General features: G+C 38.1%; 1 protein-coding gene across 1 annotated transcript in view; it reads right to left on the reverse strand.

Annotated features, from left to right (window-relative positions):
- Positions 1 to 5,364: 5,364 nt before the first annotated feature.
- The window catches only part of ELL2 (elongation factor, RNA polymerase II, 2), a 107,415-nt gene continuing 95,803 nt past the window's right edge, over positions 5,365 to 16,976 (reverse strand). The window contains exons 8-12 of the mRNA XM_006867886.1: positions 16,165 to 16,732; positions 12,326 to 12,392; positions 8,299 to 8,470; positions 5,588 to 5,632; positions 5,365 to 5,481 (exon numbers count right to left, since the gene is read on the reverse strand). Coding sequence (XP_006867948.1) covers positions 5,365 to 5,481; positions 5,588 to 5,632; positions 8,299 to 8,470; positions 12,326 to 12,392; positions 16,165 to 16,732 — 969 coding nt within the window. The remainder of the gene's footprint in view (positions 5,482 to 5,587; positions 5,633 to 8,298; positions 8,471 to 12,325; positions 12,393 to 16,164; positions 16,733 to 16,976) is intronic.

Here is a 16,976-nt window from a genome sequence, read left to right on the forward strand (position 1 = left end):
ATCAATGTAATGAAACAAGCTATATGAATGGTTGAATGTGAAGCTGATGATGTGCCCTGTAAACTTTCACTCAATCCAAAATAAAAATATTTAATTAAAAAAAAAAAAGAGCTGGTGGCCAGGAGGCAGATGTACAGAATATGCCCTTTAGATGGGTAAATTATATATACCTGAGTAGTTTTTCTTGTTTATTTTAAGAAAAAAATGTTAAAGTGAATATAGAGAAATACAGTTAACTGATGGTACATGGAGGGGATTATAATCATTGTAATGAAACAAGGTATATAATTTATTGAACGTCAAACTAATGTTCTGCCCCGTAAGCTTTCACTTAATCCACAATAGAAACCTTAAAAAAAAAACAAAAAAAAAAAAACTGCTTCCATAAAGGAGTTCTGGAAGTGTAGTGATTACAGATCAGCCTGCTACTATGACTAGACAGCAGAATGAAACTAACAGCTATTCCACGAGAGAAAGTTGAGGCTTTCTGCTCCCGTAAAGATTTACAGTCTCAAAAAACCCTACAAAGGGTCGCTATGAGTTGGAACCAACTGTACAGCACACCACCACCATTTTAGGTCTGTTTAGAGCAGCACCCTATTTCCAGTACCAAATTCTGTATTAGTTATATAGAGCTGCTATAACTGTAATACAAGTTGTTGTTAAGTGCTGTTGAGTTGGTTCTGACCCATAGTGACCCTGTATAGGGTTTCCAAGGAGCAGCTGGTGAGCTTGAATAGCCAACCTTGCAGTTCAAACAGCTTTGCAGTCTGGCGCATTAACCCAGAGCACCACTGCTATAACCACAGTACAAGTAGAAGGCTTTAATAAACATAAATTCATGTTCTCACAGTTTCAGAGGCTAGAAGTGTGTATTCAGGCTACAGGAGAAAGCTAGCTCAGTCGGCTCTGGAGGAAGGCCTTTGTTTCCTTTGAATATTTGTGGGGCTGGCATTCCTAGGAGAGGTTCATGTGTCTTGGCTATCAATCTTTCCCTGGGTCTAGGAGATTATCAACACAGTGACCCCAGGTCCCAAGGATGCACTTGACTCCCAGCTGTTCTTTCTTGGTAGCAGTTAGTTCCTTGGATCTCTACTGGTTTGTTTTTATCTCTTTTGTATCTCAAGAGACTGAGTCAAGATACAACCTAATTCTGCTTCATTGTTTCCTTCCTAATTAGTGTTAATGGACTAAAATCTTGCCTCATCAAAATCATAGACATTAGGATTCACATATAGGGTAATTACATCATATCACAAATTAGAAGATAATCACATAGACCGAGAATCAGGGCCTAACCAAGGCAGCACATATTTTTTTTTTTTTTGGTAACAATATATCCTTACCAGATGGTAACTATGATTATTGCTGCCCTCGCACGGCAAGTCCTACACTAATGGAACACAGAGGAGTAAATAACGTGTTCCCACTTCCTAGTAATGTCTGTCCCAGGCCATATATATACATTAGTGATCAGAGAACACTTTGTTGCAGAGTTGTTTTGCTTTTGCAAAGACTAGGTTAATTACCCTGAAATGACCTAAAGCAAAAACAAGTACCAGAAGTGCAGAGTTAACATATTTATTGAACCATAATTAGTGTAGAACAATAGGGGCCACCTCGCTGCTTAGCTCAGTAGCAACTGAAATCCCCTCTGATACTTTTATCTTTGAGAGTCCTATTATGGTTTCCTGGAACAACTGACAAACAGGATAGACCTTTTTTAAAAAACAAAACAAACAAACAAAAAAACACTTGAAAATATGCCTCACAGCCCTGTTGAGTTTTCAGGTTACAAAGAACATTGATCAGACTTTCTGTTGCCTTCGTTTAGTGTTAGTTAATATTCTTCCCAAAATGTTCCACTAAAAATTTTCCATTCAGGTACACATAAGAACAGAGTTTAGTAACACTTAGTTAAGTAATGAACTTCTTCAAAAGTAGTAAAGACATATGCCAAGCATACATGACAACACTGCCAGAAAGATACTGAACTGACTAGAGATTTTCAGTATATTCAAGACACAAAGAATAAAGTGTGCTAGTGAAAAGGGTAAGGCAAAGAACTGATGAAAACATTTTATCTAAAACCTCATTTCAACATTTTGCTTCCACTATTACAAGTATGCATTTCTTTTTACATAAGTGAAATACTTTAAGGAAGAAGGGAGCTACTGTAAAGATTATAAGATCAATCAGAGATGAAATAAAATTAATACTGAATTTTTATAATCAACGCATGTAGCAATGACAGAAAAACCGATCACCCTAATTGCTTTCATGAGAAGAAGTACTGAATATATACCTACCACTAGATAAGAAGCTGAAAGTTAATCCCTCTGAATTATTCCAAGGAAAATAACAAGGTAGGAAACGAAATCCCGACTTAAAAAAACAAAACCATATCTGAAGGTCAATTTTCCTTTGCTCTGTTTTAAATCAACTGCTCATTCAATGTGGAGTTAATTTATGAGTGTTAATAAATATCTTAAAAAGTACTAAAAATTATTTTAGCTGAAATGTGATGAAAAACAATGCAACTCATTCTCTAATCTTGACAGTGATGTTTTAAACTTTATTATTTCTCTCTCAAAAAGAAACAAAAAAACAAAAACAAAACAAAACCACCTGAAACATTTTTGCAAACAGAGTAACTGATACTAAATGGTCACTCACTGCTGCGGCAATCACTTAGAGAATCTCCAAGTCTTACAGGAGGAGGTGAACGGTAATAAATATTTTAATAGGCTTATACCCATCTTCAAAAGGGAAACAACCTCAAGTAATACCAGATTCAGACATTTACAACTCTCACATTTGCAACTGACAGACACATATTTTGCAAGGATTTGCCCAGCATATACAAGCAACATCTGAATTAAGGCTTTTACAGGTAGGTAGTCAAGTCTCTGGGTGTGCAATGCTGGATTTTCATAGCATTCCACTGTTTCCTAATTTGTAAACCAGAAGATGTCCTGCTATAGGTGGATAGGAGCTTCAAGGGCATTCTAAACCAGGTTCTGAAATAAGAGTTGGCAGTGAAACAACTCAGGGAAGCCTCACATAAGGCAAAGGGGAAAAATGATTTATACCTGCTGACATGGATGAGGAGCTTCTACCATCTCCCCCTACCACCCCAAAAGCCCCAAACCAAAATAATAAAACCAGTAGTTGAACATCAGTTCAATATTTCATGACATTAAAGGTTTAGAGCTACATCAAAGCCAATGGTTCTCACATTTTAGCTTGCAAAAGTCACCTAGATGATACCTGGGAAAATATAGCCACCTGGGCCCTATACCCAGAGATTCTAATTCAGGTGACACAAGTGGCCAAACAAATTATTTTTGAGAAACACAGCAAATAGCAGCAAATAATCTTTGATTAAAAAGTTAAGATGTCCAAGAAATTACACCAATGAGGTCATTACCTATAAACAAATCCTTCAGGAGATTCCGCTAAAAAAATTGAAGACCAAACTTATCCTCAATGAAAGTTTCTTTTCCTTTTGAGTGAAAAGTTTGAAATCAACTAACATTTAATAATAATTGTAACAATTCTGAGATAAAAGGAAGAGCACCAGGGATCTGAATGTTAAAAGTAATAGAATTCCATGCTAGATAGAAATAAAAATTTCATCTGCAATAATATTATAGAGTTATAGTGCAAAGGGTCTTGCTTCAGTGTTTGAAAGTGCATACGTTTACTATATGATCTAATCTTTCCAGTCAATGTTTTAAAACAATGCCAAAGAGAAGAGTTAATTTACCTGCTCTCAGGTTTTCTAGATACAAACAATTTCTGTTTACAGTGATACACAACCAAGTTAGTTTTTTGTTTTGTTTTTTTTTTTTGGATGCTGGAGACAAACATCTTTATTAAAGATACTACCAAAATTTTGGCAAACATTTCAAAACAGATTTGTAAACATAATGCTTCCCTTTTCAACTGGCAGCACTTAGAAAAGACAATACAATAAGACAACACAACTTGAATCAACAACATTAGTTCAAAATCTCTACATTTTGACCACATAACTTATGTTCCCACATGATAAAACAAGTGATAGTTTAAATCAAAGTCAACAGATAAACTCCATGAAATGAAAGTTTGTGCTGTTTGATGAATCACAGTATGTTATGGTTAAATATATCTGCTCTTGTTTATAATCCTGGCACCCAGGATGGAAAAAAAAAAAAAAAAAATCTTTAAATATACATTTCATGTAGGTAATAGCATCTTTGCATATTTCTCTTCAAAAAATACTTTATAGCAGTATATAAATAGGTTACCTACATGTTTAATTTTACAATTTTGCCCCAAAACTATAGATCTGTTTTATTTTTATAACATATCAATTTTGCCCAACATTAACAAAGCTGACAAACTGTTGAAATGGAAATGCTTTTGTCTTCCACAATAGAAGTAGCAACAACAGAAAAAAAAAAAACCCTACAGTAACACTCGTCAGTTGTATAACCTGAGCGTTTGGCCTACTAAGAGTAGCAGCTTTTTTTTTTTTTTCCCCCCCTTCATGCATGCTTACATCATACAACCTCTGCATACATACAGCTCGAGCACACGTTCCAGACGCTGGTAGGCCACAGTGTGCTACCCATTGCTCTCATCAAGTGGGAAGCAGTGTAGCTAATTATTAACCACACTATGTACACAATGAGCAAACACCTTAAGGCAACCATTGCAATGGGGGGTTAACTTGCTGGGTGGTTTCACTGGTTCTTGATCAAGTGAGTCTGCACATCCATCTGGGTATGTATACTTACATACATATGCATACTCATATTTCTTAACCCTCCAAAACAATGTTTTAATATTTTTTTTTTTTTTTGTATTTTGTGCAAATTTCTAAATGGTCTACCATTTAAGGCAAAGAGTTCGCATTAAGAAAGGTCAGAAAATAGGCTTATGTTTATCCAAAAGCATTTCATCTTGCACATTATTGTGTTGTTGTTTTTTAGAAAAACACACACAACTTTAAAGTGTGGGTGGACACTGGGTCCCCAATATCTAAAAAAATCATTTCTAATGACAAATACAATTTTTTGAGGAAAAAAATATTGATTTGAAATATAGACACTGGATCCCCAATATCTAAAAAAAAAAAAAAAAAGATATTTATATTGACAAACACAAGTCTTGAGAAAAACAAAAGATCAGAAAAAGAAGCAGCTTCAAAAATGCAGGGAAGCGAAGTAAAATGGGAAAAAAAAATGAACTCAAGTTTACTAATACTGAAACTTTGAAGAGGCAAAGTTTCATTTCTTTAGAATCTTAGAGCAACTCATTTGGAATTTTAAATAAATAAGCTTAAGTTTATTCACATCTTCTGGTCCAAGCAGACTTCTAGTGCCATGATTCTGCTTGCTGTTGGTCAAATTCACCTATTAGTCTTTTGATGTGAGCCAGCTTGTTATGAAGATACTCGCATCTGTATTTTTCTTCATGGTAATTGGGACTAGACTGCAGTTGGGTAAAAAACAAACAAAAAAACACGTGAGAAATGATGTTGCAGGATTTGTAACACTTCCCAACTACTGGTCAAAAACGCAACAGTGATGATGCCTACCTGCTTTATCTTCTGATATTCTTGTAAGACTTCTTCATGGACATTCTATAAAATTTAAAAGTCAAAATCAGAGGAGAACAAATTATTATGAGTTTTTTTGGTACAATAAAAATAGTTCACACATTTGGCACACCACCTGTCTGTCGGTTTTTATACTATGGTGGTTTGTGTGCTGCTGTGATGTTGGAAGCTATGCCACTGGAATTTTAACCACCACAATTCTTACAAGTGGAACAATAAGCAACATTAAGATAAACAGAGAAAAGACTGACGTTGTTAGGGATTTCATTTTACTTGGATTCACAATAATGTCTATGACAGCAACGATCGAGAAATCAAATAGCACACTGCATTGGGAAAACGGCTACATAAAACTCTTTAAAGTGCTGGGAAGCAAAGAAGTCACCTCGAAGACTCAGGTACGCTTGACCCAAACTGTGGTATTTTCATGGCTTTGTATGCAGGTAAAAGCTGGACAATGAAGGAGAAAGACTGAAGATGAATTGATGCCTTTGATTAATGGTATTGGTGAAAATATTGAATATACCATTGACTGCCAGAAGAATGAACAAATTTGTCTTGGAAGAAGTACAGCCAAAATGTTCCTTAGAAGCTAGGATGGTGAGATTTCATCCCATGTATGTGGGACATGTTACCAGTAGGATCAGTCTCTGCAGAAAGGCATCTACTTGGTAAAGTAGGTGGTTAGCAATGAGATGGATTGACACAGTGGCTGTAACAAAGGGCTCTAACACATGCATATTTTGTTGTTGCTGTTATTAAGTGCTATGGAGTCAGTTGACTCGTAGTGACCCTGTATAGGGTTTCTGAGAAGTGGCTGGTTAGCTTGAACCTCGCAGTTCAAACTGACCTTGCAGTCCAGTGCATTAACCCATGGCAGCATACCAGGACTCCACACGTTCTAATTCATAGGGACCTTAGGCACAACAGAATGAAAAACACTATCCTGAGCCCTCAATCCTCACAATTGTTATATTTGAACCTACTGTTGCTGTCATTTTGTCAGTTCATCTTGTTGGGGGTCTTCCTCTTATCAGACGACCCTCCATTTTACCAAGCATGATCTCCTTCTCTAACCACTTTCCTGTTGCTCTCTATTTAGTGGAAAATAATTGAATTTCCTTCTGTAACAAGTTCCTGCCTTACACAGATACTGGCTTTCAGTGGTTTTACAATGTGTATACGTATGTTTGAAAAGAATACATTGGAAACTAGTAATAGTAATTGCCAGCAGGGAGGGTAATTGGGTGGGGCTGGGGGGACTAGCTAACCCTATGTACTAGATATGGTTCCAAGCATTTTATAAAATTTTACCATTTATTCTGAGCAACAACTCAATGACCACCCCATTTTATGGATGGGGGATGTGAGGCAAAAAGGAGTTGAGTAACTTGCTCAAGTTCCACAGTACTAAATGGCAGAGGCCGGGAATCAAGCCCAGGTAGACTGGCTCCAGGGTCTGCTCTTAACTGCTACGCAATCCTCAGAGTTACATTGATTTTAAAAAAGCACATAATTATGTACACTGATAAACAATTGTACAGAAAAAAATAAACCCCAAGCCCCCATATTGCTGACCTCTGGCACCCCAATTCTTCAGTAAAGTCTTCTGTAACACTAGACAACTTGTTTAAATGATTCATATAAGACATAATGAATCTCAGAGTACAGATGCTTTCAGGATGGGAGCATTGTAGGAAAACCCTACCCATTCACTCCTCTAGACCACTGTCAGAAGGATAGTAATGAGCTGGGACAGTGGCAGTATTTATGGCTGTGTGGCTGTGAATGGTGACAGAGCTATGTGACTTACAAACTATCAGCCCAAAACTAGACAGGCCAGACAACTACTCTTCTTTGTAGTAATATTACCACGTGAAACAGGGGACTGAAGACAGATTAAGACTATGATCAAACATCTGTCTTTGGAATCATTGGAAAGACCAGATTTTCTAAACTTAAAACACCAGTCTTGTAGTATGAAGCCTCCTTTATTTCCTACGCCTATGTCTTCTCTATGTCAGATTGAAAACTTTTAAGATAATTTCATTTACTTGCTTAAAACAACAGTTTGTTAGGGACCGTACTAGACCTGGGAGCTGCAATCTGAGATGAGTTGGCAGTGGAACTAAACATTTCCGTGACTTTCAGGATGAAATACATATATATCTTTCCCCCCTTATTTAGTCAATGTTAGTATCTTTCTCAATACACTACACAAGAAGGCTTCAAAAAACTTCATGAAAAAGTGGGATGTAAGGACAATGGTATATTATGCTATGTTGTTGTTGTTAAGTACCGTGGAGGTTCCGACTCATAGAGACCCCGCACAAGGTTTCCGAGGCTGCAAATCTTTACAAGAAATCTTTATGGGCTGCAAATCTTTATGGGAGTAGCAGCCCAATTCGTAACTATTACGCTACCAGAGCACCTATATTATGCAATAATGGCACAAAATATTGCCACACTTCAGTTTTATTCATTAATTGAAATACAGGCTCACTGTGCTTTATTTTTCTCAAGAATTATTTAAATTGATTTAAGCTAATTTTAAATTAAAGTCAAAAGTAGCAGAGAGGCTGATCTGAGACAGGATTGGGCTAAGATGCCACTGGGAAGGCTGGGCTGGGCAGGGTGAGGAAAGAAAGAAGGCAGAATATGACAGACCATAAAGGGACAAATGCACTTACTTGATATTCTTTTGAGCCTGGGGAGAGGCGCTTTCGCTGTGCATCCAGTTTGATAAACCTTCTAGCCACAGTCTCCATTCTGGCATGCAAGGCTCTGTACTCATCGTACTCTGCATTGAAGTCATCTTTGTAATTCTGCCGTTGCTCATAGGACACAATAGCAATGTATTTTCTATTAAGAAAGATTTAAGAGAACAAAGATAAATGAAGAGTAGCTATAGAATAAGCATGATTGTGTAAGTCACAGATTTAAGCCAAATATTTAGAAACAACACCCAAGTAAGTGTCACTACTGATACTGATGGCTTTGCTAGTGGTATGCTGCTATGTTAGTCCTGAAACAGTACTACTTAGATCTTTCAGGTAAAATTATCACATAGGAGAGCCTAAGAGCTTCAACGAACGAGGAGTAACAAGAAGACACGCTGATCATAGAATCAAAGTGTTTCGGTGTAAAAAGTAAGTAGCACTTACATGTTTGCTTGGTTGTGTGAAGTTAAGTCAGTTCTGACTCACAGCAACCCTGTACTGGGTTTACGAGGCTGTCAATATTAATGGAGCAGAAAGCCTCATCTTTCTCCTGGGGAGCAGTTGGTGGATTTGAACTGCTGATATTGTGGTGAGCAGTCCAATGTGTAATCCACTATGCCAGTAGGACTCCCACACTTACATAGATCTGGCCTATTAAACCTTTCTCTGTTCAAAATAATTTACTACCACACTGACAGAGCCAGTCCATCTGTTACGTCACATGGAGACAGAAGACCTGGAGGGTAATGTGAAACCAGGAGAAAGTCAGTCACAAGTGCTGAAGTCAAAGCTCTCTTTGGATCCGCTGCTCAAGGAAGTCTGTCTTCCTCATTTCAGACCTGCTGTTAGCAGGAGTTTCCAGTGAGGCTTCCCCTCAGGCTGGCTTCTTGTACTGCTTTCCTCACATTTCTGACAGGCAAATATATAAAATCCAAAGGGGACTTTTAGAAATGAGTTAGAAAGGAAGAAAGAAGAAGTTATATTTTTATTCACGTAAATGTCATGTAATGGAAAGTCAGTTGAGCTTTTAGGTTAATTTATTTTCTTCATACAATGCCACAACTCTGAGCCTGTATTTTGGGGTCGGAAAACACTTAGGGGCCTGGTGAGTGACGTCCAACTTCCCAAAGTGTCAGTTTACTCAGTGGTAAGTCAATTAAAACAGCATTTTAAAGTTAAAACTAATTTACATGTTTATTCATGGATTTTGGATATTACGGTCCGGCCTGGTTCTTTGCACACCTTGTTTCTGTCATGAAATGAAAAATTTGCTTGACTTTTTTTTGAGATAAAATCAGGTAATGGGAGCTTGGGAATGCCCCCAGAGGTATACACATACTCTTCACAATGGTAGAAAATTCACAATTCAGCCCTCTTCAGAAAGTTTTTATACACTCCTCCTCTCTACTTTACTTAAATTGCTACATATACCACAGACGTCTAGTTGGAAATATGAGAAAAGTGATGTACTGAGCAAAGTTAATGCCCTCATGAATATTTTTATTCATGCTGAATTAGAAAGTATGGGGGTTGAATTTTCTGAGTGTAATTGAGAAGCAGCAGCATGCTGATTTAAAGCTGCTCTGCTGCTGTCTTAGCTGTAAAAGAAACACTGCCAACAAAACAGCAAATGAGTCCTCTCTATACATGAGCTGTCTGAACTGCACACCAGAGGGAGCACAGGGGGAAGAAAAAGTTCCTGGGAACAAGAAAATACAATCAAAATGGCTAAAATTCAGATTTAATTTGTTATTATAGAATATATTTAAGGTCCTCAGTGATACAAATGATTAAGCGCTTGAGGGTGGTGGTTCAAAGCTACCTAGAGGTGCCTCGGGAGACAGGCCTGGTGGCTGCTCCTGAAAGATCGCAGCCTTGAACCCCTGTGGCACAGCTGTAGTCTGCACACATGACGTCCATCATGAGTCAGAAGTGACTTGATGGCAGCTAACGATAACACAGAATATTTATCCTACTTGCTCAAATTACATCCATTGCTAAACCCACCTCAGTATTATACTGAATAATTTCCTTAGGGAAAGCACTGTAGGATAAACACTGGACCACAAGGTTGGTTTGAACCACAAGGTTAGCAGTTCAAACTCACCAGAAGCTCCTCAGAAACCCTACGCAGGGTCACTATGAGTCGGAACCTACTCGACGGCACGTAACAAACAACAGAGCTAACAGTTACACTGCTGAAATAGAAGACTCCTTGGCTATACTTGTAGTTTAGCTGAAAGCATTCAGTATTTTTTAACAAAAATTATGGTATCATTATTGTTTAGTGCCGCTGAGTCAGTTCCAACTGATAGCAACCTTGTACAGGGTTTCAGAGGAGCAGCTGGTGGTTTGAACTGCCAACCTTGTGGCTCGCAGTCCAGTGCTGACCCTACAATGCTTCCCCAGGAGTTCATCATAGTTGGTTCTTACTGCAGTGATGGAGGAAAATTTTAAACACTTTGGATAATTCACAACCTCAAATAACAAAAGTATTCCTATTAAATAAAAATCCTTATTTTATTTAATTCTTTTTAAAGTGGTAAATGTGGATTAGTCCAAGACTGAGCATTAAGGTTTCATAGTATATCCTTTACTTTTTCTCATAAGCTTAAGTTAAGGACTTTTGTTTAGTTTTTTGAAAACCCACACTCCTCTACCATTTTTATAAAATTGGCTTTATTTATTTATATGAGACTTATTTTCGGGGCTTGGAACCAGTTCTTTCTACTTGACCCACTGCTGAGAATTTGCATTTCCTAGTCCTGGTGTGGCACTGTGGGTTAATGCACCAGACTGCAAAGTCTTTTGAACTGCAAGGCTGGCGGTTCAAACTCACTAGCAGCTGCTCAGAAACGCTATACTGGGTCATTATAATCAGAACTGACTCGACGGCACTTAACAACAACAAATATATATAAGAATCACTGTTGTTGTTGGTTAAGTGCCATGGTGTTGGTTCTGACCCACAGTGACCATGCATAGGGTTTCCAAGGAGCAGATGGTGAACTTGAACTGTCAACCTTGCTGTTCAAATAGACTTTGCAGTCCAGTACAATAACCCACATTAACCTAGACAACACATTGTAAGTCTAGGAATAATTTCAACTCCGGAAATGAACATTTCATGGGACATGAAGGGCTACACAACATAAGTTTAATTTAGTCCAACATGAAATGCTACTAATAGGAAAAAAAAAAGTTCAACGAATTTGGATTCCATTTCTCATTCAGCGTTCTATGTATTTTACACATTTGTTCTTTTTCAAAGCTATCTGCAGCTAGATCTGTTTGCTCTTTCACTTTTCCACGTTCTTGCAACTTAATTATTTTCTTCTTACAGAAACCTTTGATTCTGTAAAAAAGCTAGAATTATGTGTCTAGGTTATAATTTCTGTGATAACCAGTTTCAAAACTGTCTTCAGCTCAGCATTTACTACTTGTTGTCATAACAGAAAAAAACATTGTAATCAGTACTGAAATGAAATGATTCAATTTTACTATTCTTTCCTATTAAAATTAATTTGAAGGCAGAACTTTATTAAAGTAAAAACCACTGTCTTTTTGTCTCTACTTTGTGCTATCTATCATGGTTCAATTACTTTATCAGTAATAAACTGTTCCTTGGGAGACGTGGTAGGAGCAAGCAAATGACTATGCATTGATATTGTCAGCTTTGAAGAATCAGATCCCTGAAATCTTCCATAATAAATGCTTGGTCTGGCTGTGGAACAAAGGATGTGCTTCTCTATACTTAAAGGCAAATGAACACAGCTCAGAGCTGGGAGGTGGGGGGCAGGAGGGGGCACACAACCTGCTCATGCAGACAAGGGTAGATTTGGGACTAGTAGGCTTAATGGCAGACTTTCAATTGCAGGGGTGGTTCTAGTACTCTATTTCTGGAACTTCTTTTCTGATTTGCAAATGATGGGAAAAGAATGTGCAAACTTTCTAAAATCAAGCAGTCCTTTCCCATTGGCAGACCATGTGAACTTACATCAAATAATCTGGGAGTTCAATTGTGGAAGAAGGCTCCGTGGAGGCAGTGCAACCCTCTTTAACTCCTACAAAGAAAAGAAAAAAGAAAAAGTGTTCATCAACCAGTATGGTTATAAAATGCCTATAATTCTAAAATAGATCAGAAACATCTGGAACCCTTTCCCTCAAATTCTATTCTTCCATCTCAGTAAGCAACAGTGAGCAAAGATTACAACTGAACAGACACAATGGAGGCCCTATAACCAGAGCCAGCAGAACTGACGCCAGGCATTTAAAGCACCCTAGCTACTGCAGTGTCTGCACAATAAAGGAATTCCATCTTAACCCAAGGTCAGTCTTCTATTCTTTCAACAACAGTTGCAGCATCTGCCCAGCAATTCAAAGACTGCAGTGGCAGATGCAGCTTGACAATGGGAGATACAAATTTTACATCAACATGTACTTTCCATGGGATCCAAGCAAGGCAGATGAGATGATAAAATCAGGTAGCAGACTGCTTTGGTCACTATATTTTTACTGCTACCCTTTTTATACACAGATGGTAGAATCGGGTAGGGTGATTTCCCATCGGTTTAAAGTCATTTAGAATAAAACATTATTGAGCCCTGATTTATACTCCTCTATTCCTAGCCTTTAGAATACTAATCACAGATTTTCAAAGCACAAAAAAATAATGTGTCAATCATTCAGCAATATGTTGTGAATGTGTGTACAATCCCTTAGAGTTCCATTTGTTTGAACACACCATTTCCAGAGGGTGTGTTTAGATTTTCTTTTTTATCAGGGTAACTTTTTATCATTTACAGTAGAGTGTAACTAATAACTCAAAGTCTACACCTGCCAGAATGCTCCTTAGAAAGGAGAATGGAGAGACTTCATCTCTTTTCTTAGGACATGTTGCTAGGAGGGATCAATCCCTGGAGAAAGACATCATGTTCAGAAAAGTAAAGAGTCATCAAAAAAAGAGGAAGACCCCTAATGAGATGGATTAACACAGTGGCAGCAACAATGGGCTCAAACATGATAATAATTGTTGGATGGTGCAGAACTGGGCAGTGCTTTGTTCTGTTGTGATAGGGTCACTATTAGTCAGACCCAACTAGATGGCACCTCACAACCACAAACCTTCCTGCTGTGAAAATACACGTTGTCTATAAAATGAAAGTGATTATTTGGTACCTTCCCATTTTACTATATTAAAAAATGAAGCACAGTTAATAAATTATAGACTCTGCTCAGGCTTTGGTAAAAGAGCATGAATTGGAGTCTCCAAAAACAACAACATAAAGGTATCAAGTACAGGTCCACTGTGACACAAACATCAGATTAATCCAAACAGATGCAGGGAAGGGATGTGGGTCTACACATAGCTTTGGTTTGCTCCAATCTCCGTTGGCTTTGAAAGGCACTACAATTTCAGTTGAGGGTCTAAAAGACAGACACTAAGTCTGTTTCTCCAGGTCTCCTAGAACACTCTTAACCATCCTACAGGCTTACCACACTGGAACTCACAGCACTAGTCTGAGTCAAGATCACTACTTGGGCTTGCGGTGAGGATTACATTTAGGAGCGTGGCTTATACATTCTGAATGTGGAATTTTACTATTTCATGTCTTTTTCTTGACCCAACAAATTTAAGTACAATAGTGTTGAGGAAAAGAATTTGCATACACCTGTCTAGCCATAAATACAGTATTATACTGATCTAGAGAGTCCTGGTGTGGCATTGTGGGTTAATGCGCCGGACTGCAGAGTGGTTTGAACTGCAAGGTTGGCAGTTCAAGCTCACCAGCCGCTCCTTGGAAGCCCTATACAGGCTTGCTATGAGTCTGAACCAACTCAATGGCACTGATCAATAACAGCAGGTCAACAAAAAGTTGCATTACAAAGGTACTGTTTGTACTACTACTACAACTCCTCCTTTAAATATTCTACGAATATAACGTGACTACTGGTGTGATGCTACAGGATAAGCACAGGCCTGCTAACCTTCAGTGGTTCATTCCCACTAGTCACTCCTTGGAAACCCTATGCACAGTTGCTGTGAGTCGGAACCAACTTGATACTTCACAACATAAAGCAATCAAAGTTTCTCTCTATGTGGTAAATATGGTCAATTAAATCCAGGGATTACAGGTTTTCAGTATTATGGAAAAAATTAATAAATACTTCCGTAATGAAGCTGTTATTTGTCAAAGTAACTTCTAAAATTGCATTTTCCTGGGGAATTTTGCTTTACTTATGCTGGGTTTATAATGTACCCCAAACCCAAACCCACTGTCATTGAGTTGATTCCAACTCTTAGCGACTCTATACAGGGTTGCTGGGACTGTAAATCTTTACAGGAGAACTCAGCTTCCTCACTCTCCTGTGGAGGGACTGTTTAGTGAACAACTCTACGCCTAGCCCCACAGACCACCAGAGGTCCTTTAAAAATGAACAGCATTGCGAAATGATGCACTTGGATCTTTTATGTGCTGGTATGTAAGAGATTTTTAGAGAACTTTTTTTTTTAACTAAGAAAACTCTAATTTTGTTACTATATTGTTGTTGTTGTTATGTGCCGTGGAGTCGGTTCCAACTCATAGCGACTCTGCACAGGGTTTCCGAGGCTGTTAATCTTTACGGGAGCAGAACGCCTCATCTTTCTCCCGCAGAGCAGCTGGTAGTTTCGAACTGCTGACCTTGCAGTTCGCAGCCCGATTCATAACCACTACGCTACCAGATCTCCTATGTTGTTGTTGTTGTTAAGTGCCGTCGAGTCGGTTCCGACCCATAGCGACCCTGTACAGGGTTTCCGAGGGTGTAAATCTTTACGGGAGTAGAAAGCCTCATCTTTCTCCCGCGGAGCAGCTGGTAGTTTCGAACCGCTGACCTTAAGGTTCGCAGCCCGATTCGTAACCACTACGCTACCAGAGCTCCTTATAGCAGGTTTTAAAGAACATTAGTGTAGTGGTTACGAATCGGGCTGCAAACCTTAAGTTCAGCAGTTCGAAACTACCAGCCGCTCCGCGGGAGAAAGATGAGGCTTTCTGTTTCTGTAAAGATTTACAGCCCCGAAAACCCTGTACAGGGTCGCTCTGGGTTGGAACCAACTCCACGGCACTTAACAACACCTTAGAAAAACAGTATTTCTACTAAATTAGTTTTTTCTTTAAAGTATTATTGTAAGCTTCTTTGGGTAGCTAGAAGATTTTGAGCTTCCTAAAATTTGAAATGGTTAATTTTACTAACACAACTGATTAGTTTATTAAAACAGGACTCTCAAAATTGAAAAAAAAAAAAAAATTCTTAAGAACTATCAACATCCTTGTAAAAGGCAAATTTCTTTCACTCTGAATGAAGATATGCTATGGGTCTGCAAATTTAATTTCACTTTGCGTGTTTTATAAAGCATTTGACATTTCCACTGTGCTAATATTAAAGCCGGAGTGGTCTTTTTTCTTTGGAAAGAAGGAAATGAATATTTTTATTGCTAATTAATTAATTGTGTATGGTTAAATTAGCTGGAGAATGGCATATAGGAGGTCATTTTAAGGTTGTAGAATGTCCTTAGAGTTATGGAACAGAGCAACAAAGTCCATCTTCTTCTAGAGGAAGTCTCTGAAGGATGACAAGGACATTTTCAAATGTCATCATCTTATTAACAAATTTAGAAACCATGTTTAATGATTGGTTAAAAAGAGAATGAAAATGACTATAAAAAGCATGAAAGTATCTTCCCCAAAGCACAATATAAGACACAATAAGAAAAGTATTACTCAGACTCAAAACAGAATGTGTTTCCAGTTCATTTAAAGTATGTAGTTTTGTTTTTCTTTTTCAAATGTAAAATACCTTCATTGGAATTAGGGCTGGAGTTATTTAGCTTGGCAATTTCCTCTTCTCTTTTAAGGTCCTCCTCCTTTTCCTCAATAGTCTCAATGTCCTGCTTTTTTATTTGGTCCTTTTCCTTGTGTTTTTTAGACTTCTTTTTAGACTTCTTATGAGACATTGAATAGTTTTCTTCTACAGGCTTTGGACACTTTAGTAGAACTGACCCAGGGGGTAAGGTTTCCAGAGAAGTCCTCGAGGTATATTTGTCTTGCTGGTCCTCATAGATACTACCATTTTGACTAAAACTGTCAACAGGTAGGTCTTGAGTCCCCCGGCCTTCTGGAGTGCTAGGGGAGTTGGAGTTAGAATTTGCAGTCTGAGGAGGATTTGAAACAGGCAGGTGAGTTGAAGGCAGCGGTGGAGGGGTAGGGATGGCAGCAGCTGCAGGGGGCAACAGGAGACCTGGAGATTTTTCACTGGTGGGATTCACATGATCATTCAATGTTGGCGGCACCCTACTTGTCAGGTGAGATATTCTAGCTTTTTTATTCACTAAAGGATCAATGAAATCGGAATCCAAAAGCCGTTTCTGAAAAAGAAAAAGAGAAAATGCAAAAAATGAGCTGGTTTGTATGAAAATTTAATATATTCGATACTCATGTGACTGGTTACCATATGAACAATAACCTCTCTCCTATTTAAATCTGTGACCAGCGTGTGTTACCTTTCTCTAAATATTTTTATGTATATGTGCATACATATATATACATACATTGTTGTTGTTAGGTGCCATCGAGTCGGTACCGACTCATAGTGACCCTATGCACAGCAGA

This window comes from Chrysochloris asiatica, unplaced genomic scaffold (assembly GCF_000296735.1).
Source record: "Chrysochloris asiatica unplaced genomic scaffold, ChrAsi1.0 scaffold00111, whole genome shotgun sequence".
NCBI classification, from domain to species: Eukaryota; Metazoa; Chordata; class Mammalia; order Afrosoricida; family Chrysochloridae; genus Chrysochloris; species Chrysochloris asiatica.